This window comes from Aquarana catesbeiana, linkage group LG03 (assembly GCF_042186555.1).
Source record: "Aquarana catesbeiana isolate 2022-GZ linkage group LG03, ASM4218655v1, whole genome shotgun sequence".
In the NCBI taxonomy this organism is placed as follows: domain Eukaryota; kingdom Metazoa; phylum Chordata; class Amphibia; order Anura; family Ranidae; genus Aquarana; species Aquarana catesbeiana.
In genome coordinates, this window is record NC_133326.1 from 549303372 (window position 1) to 549321475 (window position 18104).

Consider the following 18104-nt stretch of genomic DNA (forward strand, 5'->3'; position numbering starts at 1 on the left):
GTTCCTACTTACACTTAATCGGGGAATGTGATAAATTACAACCTATCTGGAAAGAGATATTAAAACTGATTGATAAATTAGCAGGGACCTCTGTCACCCTCACCTTCCAGCATTGTATCCTATTTCAGGACATCCCTGATATCTCCAAACCCCTGATGAGGTTAATCCACTCAATTTGTATTGCCATGCTCTGGGCAGTCGCATTAAATTGGAAATCATCTTTGGTTTCATACGCACAAGTTATTTCCCGTATAGACTGTATGATGTTGGCAGAGAAAATATTTCATACCCTACACGATTCTATCCCTGCATTCGATGCCAAAGGAACCCATGGTTCCTATTCAGGCTTCAAGACTGACCGTTCATAGTTTAGATTTTATAATTTCTTTTTCATTATTTTCTTTTCCCTGTATTTTTTTTCTTTTTTTCTTTGGTTACCTTAAATATCCTTCAGTGTAAGGACGCATCTTTAAATTTAGTTACCATATTACGAGTAATATATGCTGCCTTGTGATGAAGTATGTTCAAAATTTGCAATGAATGTACACCTCTAGTCAATAATTCGACCTTTTTATTTCTTGTTTTGAAGGATGTAATGTTTCTTCTTCACTTGTGTATGTATTTTGTTATCTTCAATAAAACTATTTGAAATAAAAAAAAAACTGAATTAAAAAAAAAAAAAAAATTAATTTTTTTATATTTTGTTATAAAAAATGTAAAACAGGTAATTTTTCTCCTTCATTGATGTACGCTGATGCGGCGGCAGTGATGGGCACTGATCAGTTACACTGATAGGCAGCACTGCTAGGTGGCATTGATTGGCACTACTGGTGGGCATTGATAGGTGGCATTTGTGGGCACTGATAGGTGGCACTGTGGGCACTGTTAGGTGGCACTGTGGGCACTGTTAGGTGGCACTGATGAGGCAGATGTGCCTCTTCCACTTCGGGACCGATGTCCCTCACATCTGAGCCGGTGATCGGCTCTTTTTTTTCTACTCACGCTGTCAGTACCGGGACCAGCCCCCTCCTTAGATCGGTGATCACCCGAGTCTCAGTGACTCGGTGATCACAGCGCTCTCGGCGCGCACGCAGAGCGCGTGCACAGGGGAGGCCGTCATATGACGGCCTCCCGGGAATTCAGGTCCGCGCTGTGGCCGTCATTCGGCCATAGCGCGGATGCCAAGTGGTTAAAGTATAACTAAAGGCAAAACTTTTTTGTTTTGTTTTGGATAGAGTAGAGAGGGATTAGAACACTTTTTTGCCAGTTTTTATTTGTCAGTTTTTATTGCTGTCTGTGCCCCCATTAGAGAGAATCACCCTCTCTATTTGTCCTGTTTACTATTATCTTTGAAAGTGAAAGTAATTAAAATCTCAAATTTTGGGTTGTCCCTAGAAAAGTAATAGAGGGGAAATCTAGGGACCTAAGGGTCTCACTTCCTGTTTGGCTATGGGACAGGAAGCAAAGAGACATCTCTGCAATGGGACACCAATGGCGAAAAAAAATCTGACCGGGTTATAACACTCCCTTGCTTTATCCAAAATTTTAAAAAAAATTGCCTACAGTTCTACTTTAACCACTTGCGGACCGCCCGCCGTCATTGTACGTCGGCTGTTTGATGTTAAATACCGGGGTTATGGCAGGAGATAGCTTCCATAACTCTGGTACCTTTTAAAATAGCAGGCAGTCCGCTTTCAGATAAAAGTGGTCTCTGTGGCGGATTCGACGTGAGATCACTATTATCTGGGGCGGGAGAGGGCCCCCTCCCGCCGCTCCTCGGTGGTCTCCGCCGCTTACCGGAGCCGTTGGTAGCAGTGGCAACGATGGGGTCCTTTCCTCCTAGAGACATGGAGTCAAGTGAGGGAAAGATGGCCCCCACTCGGCTCCATACCATTGGATGATGGACGCGACATCAAACGTCACTTCTGCCCCATGGTCTTAAAGGGGAAAAAAAATTTTATTGAAAAAAAAAGACTTTTTTCTTTTTTTTTTTTTTATTGCATTTAAGTGTGAATGTGAGATCTGAGGTCTTTTTGACCCTAGATCTCACATTAAAGTGGTCCTGTCATGCTTTTTTTTCTATTACAAGGGATGTTTAAAATTTTTCAAATGGACAGTGTAAAAATAAAAAGTAAAATAAATAATAAAAAATAATTAAAGCACCCCGACCCGCCGAGCTCGCGCACAGAAACGCATATGTAAGTAGCGCTCATATATGAAAACAGTGTTCAAACCACACATGTGAGGTATTGCCGCAATTGTTAGATCCCTTTGTGTCCCCCTTTGTGAATGATTTATAAATATAAATGCTGTTAATACCTAATTTAGGAGCCAGATTGCGATCACATGACCAGTCAGCTCTCTCCTCCTCCCCTCCAGACTGACATCAGCAGAGGAATCTCAGCTCCGCCCACTGCATCTTTCAGAGCAGGAAAGGAGAAATCTGGCCAGACTGGGTCTAGATCTAAAGCCTCAGTGTTGAAGCATGCAGCAAATACAGGTTGATGGAAAATCTTAAAGCGGAGTTTCGCTAAAAAAAATTTTTTAGATGTCAGCAGCTGCAAATACTGCAGCTGCTGACTTTTAAAATAAGGACACTCACCTGTCCCGGGGTCCAGCGATGTCGGCACCCGAGACCGAACCGTCCCTCAATCCTCGGGTGCTGCCGCCGCCATTCTCACTGAGGGAATCAGGAAGTGAAGCGTTGTGGCTTCACTGCCCGGTTCCCTACTGCGCATGTCACGCTGCGCGTCTACACTGGTCCCCGTTGTGTTGTGGGAACTGTGTATTTCCCACAACACAACGGGGGTGGGCGGGGAGTCTGCGGCTAGCTGCGGCTAGCTATACCTGGATGTGGGTGCTGATACCTGTATAATACAGGTATCTGCACCCCCCTCCCCCCTGAAAGGTGCCAATTGTCACACCGGAGGGGGGGGGGAATCCGATGAGTGGAAGTTCCACTTTAGGGTGGAACTCCGCTTTAAGTTTTAGCATCAGCACATCTCTTTTAGCATCAGCACACAGCCAGGCTCCAACCCTGTTCAGCAGTGGTATCCCGCCATTTTATACTCATGACAAATCTCTCTTAGAAAGGTTATGCATTTTAAAAGTACAACAGTCCCTTGGGAGCTAAACCACAAAGGCCATTTTAATCTCAACTGATGTTAATCAATCTCGTTGATTTTAAGGAGTTAAACCTCTGTTGCCTGTGATTGGAATCACTAGGGCTGCCTAGCCCAGCATTGCCCTGAGGCCACAGATTGCACAACTTTTATACACAGAGGCTTCCAGATTCTTGGCTGTGAATTCTCTATTTAGCTTCAAAGTGTCTGCAGCGAGATGTATGAATCTTTGATTAGATAAACGATCGGCTGTTTCTCTTTGCGCTTTGTCTTCCCTCCGGGGCATTGATAAATGGATCTGACTTAAGAGAGACAGATACAGAGGGGAAACCAATTCCAATAACCGTTAACAACATTGTATCCATCACAGAACAAATTTTGCTGGCCTGATCAGTTCCTGTCTGTAGCATGTCTTGGTTCTATATACCATAGAGGCAACAAATATGTAAGCCTGGCAAATACTGCAGCTTGTCAGTTCGTTGGAACAAATAGGAAACCATGAGCCTCATGCTATTATGTCATAATATACATAAATTGTACATCTTTATGCTGCACTTAAGATCGTAACCAGTGGCGGTGCGTCCATAAGGGCGCCACCCCCTCTATCAGTAGATGTAGATGTCCATGGCCGCCTCTTCAACCCCCTTTTCAGGCGCCCGCCCCCATTTCGGGCACTGAGCGCCTGAATTACAGCGCTGGGGGGGGGTTTTGAAGCACCCGATTAGAGCCATAGGCTCTAATAGGTGTCAAAAAAGGTAAGCAGCAAGCGCCATGCTTGGCGCTCGCAGTTCACCCAACTGTGTTAGGAAAGCAAATGAATATTCGCTTTCCTAACACTGAACTGCCCCTCCGCCAATCAGGTGCTTGGGTCTGTTACCCGTCACCTGTCTGACTGAAATAGCAGGCGCTGTGATTGGACGCCTATCAGGTGTCCAATCATAGGAGAGGACGGGAGAAGAGATCGATGACAAGGTACAGCATGAAGGACACCGTGATGGGGGGGGGGGGGACAGTGGGAGCATTTGATGGCACAGTGGCTGCGTTTGATGGGCACAGTGGCTGCGTTTGATGGGCACAGTGGCGGAGTTTGATGGGCACAGTGGCGGCGTTTGGGCACAGTGGCGGCGTTTGATGGGCACAGTGGCGGCGTTTGATGGCACAGTGGCGGCGTTTGATGGCACAGTGGCGGCATTTGATGGCACAGTGGCGGCATTTGATGGCACAGTGGCGGCATTTGATGGCACAGTGGCTGCGTTTGATGGGCACAGTGGTGGCAATTGATGGGCACAGTGGCTGTGTTTGATGGTACAGTGGCTGCATTTGATGGGCACAGTGAGGCTGCAATTGATGGCTTTTTTTAAGAATTTTTCAGTTTGTTTGCGCCCCCCCAAAATTTTGAGCACCAGCCGCCACTGATCGTAACTACAGGTGCAGATATCTGTACAACTGCTATGAGACCCAAGGCCAGGGAGGTGGTGGGGGTCTTATGTATAGTGCTGCTTTTGGGAGTTCAAGAGCCGTGCGGACATTGTAGTAACTCATTCAGATTCCTTGGCTACAACCTGCCGATGTTCAATTGCTCTGTCAGGGAATAAAAACCATCACATCCCTTAGTGAAAGCACCTCACATTACACACATAAACACCAGTTATACACACATTTAATCCTTTGATTGCCCTAGATATTTAACCCCTTCCCAGCTAGTGTCATTTGTACAGTGCATATTTTTAGCACTGATCACTTCATTAGTTCACTGGTTCCTACAAAGTGTCAAAAGTGTCAGTTGGTGCCAGATTGTCCACCACACTATCACAGTCCCACTATAAGCCCTGGTTCACATTGATGCTACTTCACTTGAGCACGATTTCAAAGTAGCAGGTCAGCAAGATTTCAGGTGCTACTTGGCTGACATCTGTACAGGAACTTTTTTTCAATTTGGTTCAGCACCGCAAAGTCAGAATCGCACCAATTTGAACAGTTCCATTGCCGACAATAGAGTGCGCTTTGTCGTGCGATTTGGAACTGTCAAATCGCATGACAAGTCAGTGTGAACGAGGTCTTAGTCGCTGATCGCCACCATAACTAGTATAACAATAAATAAAAAAAAAAATATATATATATATATATAATTTCCTTTACAATGGCTTTAAGGCAATGTTAATAGTCTTGCTCAGGTGGATAAATAAAGATTAACAGGAGCGTGTGAATACCTTTCCTGGAGAACATGCTGCTCCAGGCTCCCTGTGGTCACATGGCCAAAAATCTAGCCCTTTGGTCACACGCTTTCTACAAGCAAGAAAAACAATCCAGGCTGAACTCTAATTCTTCATCTTAGCAGACAACACCATTTTTTGGTCCTGCGATCTGTATTCAAAAGGTCCCATACCTACACTTTCTTGGTGAAAGCAAATTATTGCAGCTCCACGTACACCGCTGTGATGGGTGACATGTGTCCAGAATGTTACTTCCGGCGCTGTGATTGGCCAGAGCCGCAAAGTCACTCCCATGCAGGAGCCACCGGTCACGGCACAGCAGCTGAAGAAGTGGCGTGTACAAGCCGTTTCTTCAGTGCGTATGTACCTATGACGTCGGCACATGCGTATACAGTGAATATCTCCTAAACTGTGCAAGTTTAGGAGAAATTCACGATACCTACAGGTAAGTCTTATTATAGGCTTACCTGTAGGCAAAAGTGGTTGTAAAGGGTAACATGGTTTCCTATGGAACACGTTCTGTAGTGCAAATCTGCAAAATGCAAAAAGCACTAAAAATGCATAGGTGTGAATCCAGCCTAAAAATGTGTGTACCTGAGGTCACATTGCTGGACCCGTCTCTTATTAAAGTCTTGTTCCACCAGAATAACAAGTTCTCACATATTTTTCTTTAAAGTAAACAGTGCATGACACGTTTTTCTTTTAAATTGAGTATTTATGTTGTTGTCTGTAGGATGTTTTCATGCTTAACTGGTTACTAATAAGTTGCATATTAATAAGAACCATTATTAGGAAAAATGAAAGTAACACTGGAGAAGATTATTCTGTTTCTCAGCTGTAATTAACTGGTGGTGAGGGAATAAACAGACATACTGGTACTTAAATAATAAGGATGCCATAGTCTCTGTAATAGCATAATACCCCAACCCATAAATTTTCAGTTAAATCCCAAATTCGCTTTCACTTTAAATCAACTAACTACATTCCAGGTTCATCAAAATGAAAGGTATTCAATGTATTTGGAAAGCAGCCACAGCATGTGTAAAGAAGCCAGCATGCTGCAGAGAAGGAACCTTGCTCTTTGGGTGGAAGCAGTGGTCTTTCTGCAGAGGTCTGATACGCCCCTTGCTGAATCAGAGCTAGAGTTTTCCAATCAGCAGGGAAATACGTTTTGTTAATTGCAGAGCTTTTCAGGTTTGACTTTTTAGGGGTGTGTGGGAGAGACTACTGGTTTCATTCAGATGGCAAGGGTCCTTCTGTGCAGTGTGCTGGCAGGGGACAGGCTTTTCGGCTTATGATGTGGCTGCTTTCTTGAGTAAAAAAAATGAAAGTTCATTTGGACTTGAATGTAAAAGTTTCTTAAGGGAAATGTGCAGCTGTCATTGTCATTAGTCCTTCTGAAAATGCTACATGGTATCTCATGACACAGGACAAAGGTGGGCAGTTTCCAAGCTGCAGACCACAATAACAACAGAAAACTGTTGGCGCTATATAAATCCTGTATTATAATAATGGGCACAGTAGTGTGCAGACCCAAGAGCTCAGCACAGGGATGGTGAGAGCCCCTCATGGTGGGCACAGTAGGTGTTGAGATCTGAGAACTTGGCACAAAGATGGTGGAAGCCCCTCCTAATATGTACAGTAGGTGTGCAGACCTAGGAACTTAGCGCAGGGAAGTGGAAAACCCTCATAACGGCTGTGACAGGTGTGCAGACCCAGAAACTCAGCACTCGTTAACTCTCCGTCATCTACCAAAGCACTGAACTATCATTGGTGGAATGCCTAGTTATGTTTGTAATTATTATAAATTGCATTGTACTCAGACAAGAGACACATACTCAGCATGAACTCCTGCAGAAAGTACCAGCAACTGCTGATGAGCCAATTTTAAAATGATTTTAAAGAACTTTCCAATCTGCTGACAATTGTACAGAATTGTTTGTTGCTGTGCAATTAAAGCTACACAGAAATATTTAGGAGTATCATAAAAAGTGAGGAACTTGTGTTACCCGTTTCCATCATCTCTAGCTAGAACTAAAACAAACTATGAGAGTAACAAGCAACAATGTATTGACTGTGAGATTGCAGATACTCTTTTACTTACGGGATCCCTGCGCCCATCCAGAGGAGAAGCGCCAGCTTGGCTCCCGCATCCTGCTGTCACGCACTCTGATCGCTGGGCGTTTCCACTTTACATTGGTTAGTCTGCGGTGGACACTGCTGGCTGGAGTCTGATGGGATAGATGCAATAAACATAGTCAGTGTATGGGGACACAGCACAAGGAACTGTCAGTGCATACTCAGCCCAACCCTGTCCTCCTGTCTGCTCCACCCTCTGCACGCCATTTATTGTCACTCAGTCAGTGTCACGTTTCTGGTTCTTTGTACTTGGATTGCACTTTGCGTGTACATTACATGCAATGTTTCCGATACTGCACTTTGTTCTATGTCTGCTTTATTGGATCATGTTACGGGGCCAACATATTGACAGCTGTGCATTTTTTTATGTAAATATTTATTTTGATCTTAGAGGATATCTAAACCCGAGAACAACAATATAATATATTACTGTTTTCCAGTCTTTGGATGTGGTGGCTGCTATAGTTTTCTTTTTTTCAGGCTAAGTACAGGAAAATAGAAATTGATCCTGCCAGAAATCCAATGTCCTCCTAACTTCAAGTGCATTGAACTGAAATCTTAATTTTTTTTATCAGCATTCACAGCTATCTTCTGTCATCTACAAACACCTCCCCTCTATGTATTGGAGATGGGGGGGGGTTGTAGTCCTGATAAGGAGAGCAGCCTACAGTGACAATGCTTCTCCTCCATAGATAGTTACTCTGTCCTGTTTTACTGGCAGGAAAATATAAAGGGAAAAAAATACCTGAGCAAAGAAAATGAATGCAGCCACCATATCTAAGAACCCAAAAAAGCTGCAATATACATTTTTTATAATATACAATTTACATTTTGTTTTGCATTGCAGACACTTTAATTGTTAACTGCAGTCCTTTGATTTATCTTTTTCTGACGGCCTTCCTAAGAAAAAAAAATATTTGCTATTCGATCTAATCATAAATGCTCATCGCACGTGGTCCAAAAAAAACAGTGGCACCACATTGAGGTCATAAAATACAGTAAGGCTACTTTCACACTGATGCTTTACAGACGCTGTAGTGCTAAGAATAGCACCTGTAAAGCGCCTCTCCTGTCACTGCAGTGTGAAAGTCCGAGTGCTTTCACACTGGAGCAGTGCGCTGGCAGGACGCTAAAAACAGTCCAGCAAGCAGCATCTTTGAGGCGCTTTAGGAGCGGTGTATACATTGAAATCAATGAGCAGCGCCGCTGCAGCTGGCCCTTTTTAACCCTTTTTTGGCCATTAGTGGGGGTTAAAAGCGCCACGCTATCGGCCGAAAAAAGCGCCACAAAAACTACCTAAAAATAGCGGCGCTTTACCACCGATGCCCGCCCGCCCCAGTGTGAAAGTGCTATAATTATGTCTCCATAATTTACTGGTTTAAATGGAAAATCGTTTGATTTGGTTGCAGCATGTTTGGATTGATGGAGATCTATGCCTAAATATGGAACCTTCAAAGAGAAGTTTTTTTCAAAAATCATACTTACCTAGGTAAATGCTGCATCGGTCCCCCGCTGGTTCTAAGACTGAGAACCGAATGATCAAAGACTGCTGATCGCTCAGTTATAAGAGCTCCATGAGCAGAGAGCTGGTGACTGCTGTCTCGTCCAGGGCTCACTGGAGCACTGGGCTGTGGAGGGGTCTAAAGCGGCCAACTTGGAGAGGTGCGTTGGCAGGACGCTAAAAAAAGTCCAGCAAGCAGCATCTTTGAGGCGCTTTAGGAGCGGTGTATACATTAAAATCAATGGGCAGCGCTGCCAAAGCGGAGGCAAAGCGCCACTTGCTGAAAGGCTGAGCCGGGTGACGGTCCAGGGTTGTGGGCAGATCCTGACCATATTGTCGCAATCTTTTCCCAGCCTGGACCGGCTCTGTGACATCAGCCAACAGCAGGCTTTAGTCCACTATCTGCTGAAAATGGGTCAAAGGAGTGCAGGAGCTACGCGTTTTGGCTGTACTTCTCCTTTAAGTAACTTTGTAAGTCTACATGAATTTCTGAAATATCCAAATGTACAGCAACCGTGTCATTTTTTTTTTTTTTTTTTTTAGAAAAGCGTCACCTATTATCAGTAGAAAAGAAAAGTCCTCCTTGACCTCCAGTTTGTTGATTTTTCCTAGGCTTAGATGATGTCATCAGTCTGCTGCAAAGAGGAGCAAATATTACCTCAGTCTCCTCTCCCCAGTAAACGGAATCCAACATTGTACTTTGTAGCAAGTCACAAAGGCTGCAGCAGGGGCTTATCTGTGTCAGACATTTGTGAACGCAGCCAAGAACTGCACCGGCCCCAGGATTTACATGATTGTGTAATTTCTGAGCTGGCATCTCAGCCCAGGAAGTAGATGATGACCCTCACCCCATGCCTTCACAAAGATGGCACCATCTTTCTGGAAATAAAAGCAGGTTAAGGCTTGGCAGGGGGGGTGTACTGCAATATTAACTTGAAAGTGACACTTTACTAGCATGCTGCATTTAACATGAAAGCGCTAGGGGCATTTTATCCACTGTTTCCAGATTCTTTTTAAGCTATAATGGAAATTCTAGTTTAAAAAATGTAACCTTTTTAAAATGACAGATTTCTTTCAGTTTGGTGGAAAAACTGTTCAGTCCTAGCCACAGGTATATTGACAAAGCTGACTTCTGGAGTTAGCCTATTGCTTCAGTAGGTGCTGCTGTCACTTGCGATGGAGCTGACAGGTTCTCTTTAAGATGTTATGTCATCAGCTTTTTGTGAAAGTCCTCAATCCCCACACAAGATGCTCTAATATAAAAATATGGCTGGCACCACAAATCTGGGATTATCGGATGACTGGCAGGCTACAAGCAGATTGTGGCAGTCCTCCGGTTTACCCTGTATCTGTCAGTGTGCAGGAGCTTGCTGAACATTCTTCAGATTGCTGGGCAGAACCCAAAATCCTTATACATATTTAAAAGGAAAATCTGCTTTATGCTTATGAGTGAAGAAAAAAATGTTCTCCAAAAACATTCTGCCTACTTGGGTTCCAGTTGATATCTAGACAATGCACACAATGCAATTCCATCCAAAAACCAATGCCTTCTTCCATCTATAAAATGGTATACTGTTGAATCAGTGAAGGTCCTTCTGCAGCTCATATTCAGTAAGTTATCGCATGCATGTAGTGTACGTTGTTTTTGTCTAGAGTAAACTTGTCCTTTAGGCTTTTATAAGTGGTTAAAACAAAAATAACTGTGGAGTCCCCCTGGGACTTGTGGTTCCAACTTGCCTATTTTTCTGCCCTGTATTTTTGGCCTCTGAACCTCACAAAATACAGTGCCTTGCATAATATTCACCCCCTTTGCTTTTTACCTATTTTGTTACATTACAGCCTTTAGTTTAATTTTAATCTAAATTAATTAAGTTGGTGAAGTAAAATTAGAAAAATACATACATAAAACTATTTTTCAGAAATGAAAAACTGATAATTGGCATGTGTGTATGTATTCACCCTCTTTGTTATGAAGCCCATAAAAAGCTCTGGTGCAACCAATTACCTTCAGAAGTCACATAATTAATGAAATGATGTCCACCTGTGTGCAATTTAAGTGTCACATGATCTGTCATTACATATACACACCTTTTTGAAAGGCCCCAGAGGCTGCAACACCTAAGCAAGAGGCACCACTAACCAAACACTGCCATGAAGACCAAGGAACTCTCCAAACAAATAAGGGACAATGTTGAGAAGTACAAGTCAGGGTTAGGTTATAAAAAAATATACAAATCTTTGATGATCCCTAGGAGCACCATCAAATCTATCATAACCAAATGGAAAGAACATGGCAACAGCAACTTGCCAAGAGATGGCCGCTCACCAAAACTCACAGACCGAGCAAGGAAGGCATTAATCAGAGAGGCAGCACAGAGACCTAAGGTAACCCTGGAGGAGCTGCAGAGTTCCACAGCAGAGACTGGAGTATCTGTACATAGGATGACAATAAGCTGTACGCTCCATAGAGTTGGGCTTTATGGCAGAGCAGCCAGAAGAAAGCCATTACTTTCAGCAAAAAATAAAATGGCACGTTTTGAATTTGTGAAAAGGCATGTGGGAGACTCCCAAAATGTATGGAGGAAGGTGCTCTGGTCTGATGAGACTAAAGTTGAACTTTTTGGCCATCAAAGAAAACGCTATGTCTGGTGCAAACCCAACACATTCCATCATCCAAAGAACACCATCCCCACAGTGTAACCTGGTGGTGGCAGCATCATGCTGTTGGAATGTTTTTTAGCAGTCGAGACTGGGAAACTGGTCAGGGTTGAGGGAAAGATGGATGGTGCTAAATACAGGGATATTCTTGAGCAAAACCCGTACCACTCTGTGTGTGATTTAAGGCTAGGATGGAGGTTTACCTTCCAGCAGGATAATGACCCCAAACACACTGCTAAAGCAACACTTGAGTGGTTTAAGGGGAAACATGTAAATGTGTTGAAATGGCCTAGTCAAAGCCCAGACCTCAATACAATAGAAAATCTGTGGTCAGACTTAAAGATTGCTGTTCACAAGCGCAAACCTTCCAACTCGAAGGAGCTGGAGCAGTTTTGCAAGGAGGAATGGGCAAAAATCCCAGTGGTAAGATGCGGCAAGCTCATAGAGACTTAGGCCCCTTTCACACTGGGGCGGTTTGCAGGCGTTATTGCGCTAAAAATACCGCCTGCAAACCGCCCCTAAACAGCCTCCGCTGTTTGTTCAGTGTGAAAGCCCGAGGGCTTTCACACTGAAGCGGTGCGCTGGCAGGATGGTAAAAAAAGTCCTGCGAGCCGCATCTTTGGAGTGGTGTTTTCACCGCTCCTAAACCGCTCCTGCCCATTGAAATCAATGGGACAGCGCGGCTATACCGCGGCTATAGCCGCGCTGTACAAGCGGTTTTAACCCTTTTTTGGCTGCCAGCGGGGGTTAAAACCGCACCGCTAGCGGCCGAATACAGACGCAAAAACGACGGTGAAACAGCGCTAAAAATAGCGCTGTTTTACCGCCGACGCCCCCACCGCCCCAGTGTGAAAGGGGCCTAATTCAAAGCGACTTGGAGCTGTGATAGCCGCAAAAGGTGGCTCTACAAAGTATTGACTTTGTGGGGGTGAATAGTTATGCACATTGACTTTTTCTGTTATTTTGTCCTATTTGTTGTTTGCTTCACAATAAAAAAAAAAATCTTCCAAATTGTGGGCATGTTCTATAAATTAAATGATGTAAATCCTCAAACAATCCAGGTTAATTGCAGGTTGTGAGGCAACAAAACACGAAAAATGCCAAGGGGGTGAATACTTTTGCATGGCACTGTAGAACAAAGGGAATTTTTTAAGGCTCTGTATCCATGGGTGGTAGATCTAGTGCAAATGTGAGTCCCTGCTTCTTTTGCTGTCCTGGAGATAGGACCATCTGTAGTCCCAAGAGACACACAGGAGTTACTGTGGTAGTGAGACACACCCCTCAGCCAGCATTCAGGGACAGTCATGGGGCGGGAAAATGACAATGTGAAACACGAGGCATATCCATGTTCCCCAGTTATAACGCATTCATCTTGAGTAGAAAACAGCCATCATTTTCAGATATATTAATAATTAGGAATAAAACTAGAAATTTTTACTTCACCAAAATGCATTGGTGTCAATAGGGAAAGCCAAATGAAAGTGACTTGCAGTAGTTTCTAAGGGTGCAATGGGCTTTAAATGGCTTCTGAGGTTTACAGAGGTTCCTGGACCTGTTTTTGCACCTCTTCGAGCTGGGAACATGGTGCTATATACTGAGCAACATAGTATGCAAACCCTGATGCTAAACCTGACCCTTAGTTTATTAAATAACACATGTGATCACCATATCGGTACTGGCATGTTGTCCATATGGCTTTTTTTGATTAAGGGTTAATAGCGTTAGGGTTAGTGTTGGATAAGTGTTTGCATTAGGGTTAGTTTTAGGGTTAGTGTTGGGGTTAGGATTAATGTCCACTTCAGGGTTAATGTTAGCATTTGTGTTATTCTTAGGGCTATGATTAGTGTTAGCATTATGGCTAATGTTAGCTATAGGAGGGTTAATGTTAGCATTAGACTGTTCTGCCACGTACACAAGATCGGACTTTCCAACAACAAAACAGTGGATTTTTGTTCGAAGGTTGTTGGCTCCAACTTGTCTTGCATACACACGGTCACACAAATGTTGGCCAACAATTACGAACGTAGTGACGTACAAGACGTACGTGATATCTCCATTGCGAACGCTAGGTTTACAAGACCGAGCGCTTCCAGCTCGTACTTGATTCTGAGCATGCGTGGGCTTTTGTGCGACAAACTTGTGTACACACGATCAGAAAGTCCGACAAAAATTTGTTGGCGGAAAATTTGAGAACCTGCTAGCCAACATTTGTTGGCGGAAAGTCCAAAAACAAATGTTCGATGGAGCATACATACGGTCGGACTTTCCGCCAACAAGCTCACACCCAACATTTGTTGTCGGAAAATCCGATCGTGTGTACGCGGCATTAGAGTTAGTGTTAGCTTTAGGATTAGTGTCCGCTTCAGGGTGGTTCATGTTAGCTATAGGAGGGTTATTGTTAGCATTATGCCCCGTACACACGGTCGGATTTTCCGACGGAAAATGTGTGATAGGACCTTGTTGTCGGAAATTCTGTCCGTGTGTGGGCTCCATCACACATTTTCCATCGGAATTTCCGACACACAAAGTTTGAAAGCAGGCTATAAAATTTTCCAGCAACAAAATCCGTTGTTGGAAATTCCAATCGTGTGTATACAAATCCGACGCACAAAGTGCCACGCATGCTCAGAATAAATTAAGAGACAAAAGCTATTGGCTACTGCCCCGTTTATAGTCCCGATGTACGTGTATTACGTCACGGTGTTCAGAACGATCGGATTTTCCAACAACTTTGTGTGACCGTGTGTATGCAAAACAAGTTTGAGCCAACATCCGTCGGAAAAAAATCCATGGATTTTGTTGTCTGAATGTCCGATGAATGTCCGACCATGTGTATGGGGCATTAGTGTTCGTGTTAGCTATAAGGTTAGTGTTGGGATTAGTGTTAGCAGGTTAGTGGTAACGTTAGCATTAGGGTTAGGGTTGGCTTTTGCTTATCAACAAAGCCTTTCTGCACCATATTAGAGCTGATCTGGTGATTACAAGGATTTGTTGGAGGCAAGTATCTATTAGATAAATCAGATCACAACGTGAAAAAGCACATTTACCCACTATAGCCAATCACAGTACCAGCCTTGAATGAAATAAATAGCTTATTGCTTCCTTTGGGTTACTGAACTTTTTGCAGCCTTACATGTGAATAAGCCTGTGCACAAGTAAAAGATGCATTTTCCAGTATCTACAGAATGCTGCAGCAGGCAACATCAGGAAATAATGGTGTGCTGCAAAAAAAGAAGGAATGCTCTACCTAAAAAACAATATTCATTCTTACACACGTGCTGAATTCTCATATTTCTCAGATACTTTGGTGGTGAATTTTCTGCACTGGACTCTACTAAAAAAAAAAATAACGACCACTGCCTTGCTAAAGAAGGTGAGGGTAAAGGTGATGGACTGGCCAAGCATGTCTGCAGACCTAAACCCTATTGAGCATTTGTGGGACATCCTCAAATGGAAGGTGGAGGAGTGCAAGGTCTCTAACATCCACCAGCTCCATGATATTGTCATGGAGGAGTGGAAGAGGACTCCAGTGGCAACCTGTGAAGCTCTGGGGAACTCCATGCCCAAGAGGGTTAAGGCAGTGCTGGATAATAATGGCACTTTAGGCCCAATTTGGACATTTACATTGAGGGGTGTACTCACTTTTGTTTCCAGCGGTTTAGACATTAATGGCTGTGTGTTGAGTTATTTTGAGGGGACAGCAAATTTACACTGTTATACAAGCTGTACACTCACTACTTTACATTGTAGCAATGTGTCATTTCTTCAGTGTTGTCTCATGAAAAGATATAATAAAATATTTACAAAAATGTGAAGGGTGTACTCACTTTTGTGAGATACTGTAAATGTTTGGTTGAAAGTTAGCACATTTGTACAGGGGAAGGGAGAGATTTCATGTTAAGGTAAATGGGGAAATATATGATCTTGCCCACTTGGGTGCTCACCCCGTCCGATCGTTGAGTCCTCCGGGATCCTTCTCCTGAATTTTCATCCTCTGTTGCAGCATTGTCACTTCTGTCCCCTTGCCTCCCTTCATCACATTATCATTACTGCTGCACAAGACAGGAAGCAGCTGATTTGAGGTCACAGAGGGACCCGCGTTGGTTTGGGGGCTTGCGGATCGTCGGTGTCCCAGCTACATATGCTGCGGGTCCGACTGCCCCCTCATCCGTCCCCCCCAAGCACAGTGCATCTCACAAGGGCAGAGGTGACCTACATAACACAGGAACCTACAGGCATAGCTCAATGAAACCAATTAGCAATGTACTCACGCACACACAACCCCTGCAGAGGCACAGCGGGCAACGGGGGGCTAATGTACTGCGAGCTTCTCTCTGTCACTGTATCCACATCTAGCTCCAGCTAAATAGATTTATGTATGTGCTCACTGGAAAACAGGAAGGAAGTTTAGGGATTACTGTACAGATTCATGCTGTATAGAGTAGATAGATAAATAGAGTTTTACACTACAGATTGGACACCACTGGCCAAATTACATAGTAAGTGAAATAAAATGTTACTGTATCTATAAGATGGATGGACAGCACAGTGGCTTAGTGCTTAGCACTCCTGCCCTGCAGCACTAGGGTCATCGATTTCAACCCCAGCTATTACACAACCTGCATGGAGTTTGCATGTTCTCCCTATTATGCACGCGTTTCCTCCCACACTCCAAAGACATGCTGGTAGCTTAATTGGCCCCTGTCTAAAACTGGTCCTAAGATCTATTCATGAGATCTATGTACTTTTAGATTGCAAGCTCCTTGAGGACAGGAACTGATGTGAATGTACAACATTAATATAAAGCCACGCATTACTGGTGCTATATAAATACCTGTAATAAAATAATACATAAAATAGAGGATTGATTTATATCTCTAAATCGCGACAACGTGTACGACATGCTTTAACGTATTGCAGTCCTGTACGTTATGAATAGCACCCCAATACAATAAGGCAACTCACATGCATTGTAACGCACTGCAACACATGGCAATGCACTGTAGTGGGGTGTGACAGTAATTTTGTGACATGTCTGATATTTGGAATGTTTTTTGTGCTTCGGAAGCCCCATTCATTTCAATGGGCTGCTTTAATGCGATCAATGTTAATGAGTGACATATTGCACGTGCGTTAACGCAGTACAGAAATGTAATTGGACCCAGATAGATGTGAGGCAGATCAATGTGGGATGGATAGATAGATCGTTTTGGGATAGAAAATGGGCCCAGATAGATGTGAGAAAGATCAATGTGGGATAGATAGATAGATAGATAGATAGATAGATAGATAGATAGATAGATAGATAGATAGATAGATAGATAGATAGATAGATAGATAGATAGATAGATAGATAGATATGAGATAATTTTTAGATAGATCATTTTGGGATAGAAAATGGACTTAGATAGATGTGAGGCAGACAATGTTAGATAGATATGAGACTGTTTTTAGATAGATATAGATATGGGACATATTTGAGATACAGTAGATCAATACTGTAATGGAAAAGAGAAAAGTCCTGGAAGTCGCACATCTCTGCAAAACCCATAAGAAAGTGTAAGACAGCCTCAGCCTGGGCTCCAACCAGGCCGTGTCCCCAATGTGTGTCACTCTGCCCCTGGAGCTTAGTCATACTCCCCATGACTAAGTTCTGGGGGCAGAGTGAAAGGCGTTGGGACATGACCTGGTTGGAGCCCAAGCTGAGGCTGTCTTACACCTTCTTACAGGTTTTTCAGAGATGTGTGACTTCCAGGACTTTTCCATTATGCCCTGTACACACGATCGGTTTTGCCGTCAGAAGAAACTCTGAAGGTTTCTCCGACGGAACTCCGATGGAATTCCATTCAAGCAGTCTTGCCTACACACGGTCAACCCAAAGTCCGACCAAAGTCCGACCGTCAAGAACACGGTGACGTACAACAGTATGATGGGTTAGAAAAAGGAAGTTCAATAGCCAGTAGCCAATAGCTTTCGTCTCGTACTTGCTTCAGAGCATGCGTTGTTTTTGGTCCTTCAGAACAGCATACAGACGAGCAGTTTTCCCAATAGGAATTGGTTCCGTCGGAAATATTTAGAACATGTTCTATTTCTAGGTCCGTCAGAATTTTCTAAAAAAGGAGTCCAATGAGGCATACACACGATCGGAATATACGATGAAAAGCTTCCGTTGGACTTTTTCTGTCGGACATTCCGCTCGTGTGTACGTGGCATTAGATGTCTAGAGTCGGGACGAGCTCTGTCCTTGTCTGCACTCCAAGCAGTTGCTACATAAGAGGACCTGGTGGAGCCTTGAGTGGCACCTGTAACTTAAGTTTGGTTCACAGATACATAGATCTGAGATAGATAGAATCTACCCACACATGGTAAAACATGTTTTGCTACATGTTACTGCAACACGTGCTAATGCACGAACCACAATGTAGTGTGTTGTGTATTTTACTTTGAATGGCATTCCAACGCACCTAAGCA

The 18104-nt window shown here is 43.6% G+C and overlaps 2 protein-coding genes and 1 long non-coding RNA gene across 10 annotated transcripts in view; 2 read left to right on the forward strand and 1 right to left on the reverse strand.

The window, feature by feature from the left end:
- The window catches only part of CACNA2D4 (calcium voltage-gated channel auxiliary subunit alpha2delta 4), a 374858-nt gene that overhangs the window by 222792 nt on the left and 133962 nt on the right, over window positions 1-18104 (forward strand). The window lies entirely within an intron of this gene.
- LOC141132769 (uncharacterized) overlaps window positions 1-18104 on the forward strand; it is an 81374-nt gene that overhangs the window by 56551 nt on the left and 6719 nt on the right. The window lies entirely within an intron of this gene.
- LRTM2 (leucine rich repeats and transmembrane domains 2) overlaps window positions 1-18104 on the reverse strand; it is a 113965-nt gene that overhangs the window by 39661 nt on the left and 56200 nt on the right. For 2 of the 3 annotated variants that reach the window (XM_073621589.1, XM_073621588.1), the window contains exon 2: window positions 7440-7566. In XM_073621589.1, coding sequence (XP_073477690.1) covers window positions 7440-7488 — 49 coding nt within the window. In that variant the 5' untranslated portion in view covers window positions 7489-7566. Of the gene's footprint in view, window positions 1-7439; window positions 7567-15577; window positions 15815-18104 lie in introns of those variants that run through there. The other variant, XM_073621590.1, reaches the window with a different exon arrangement.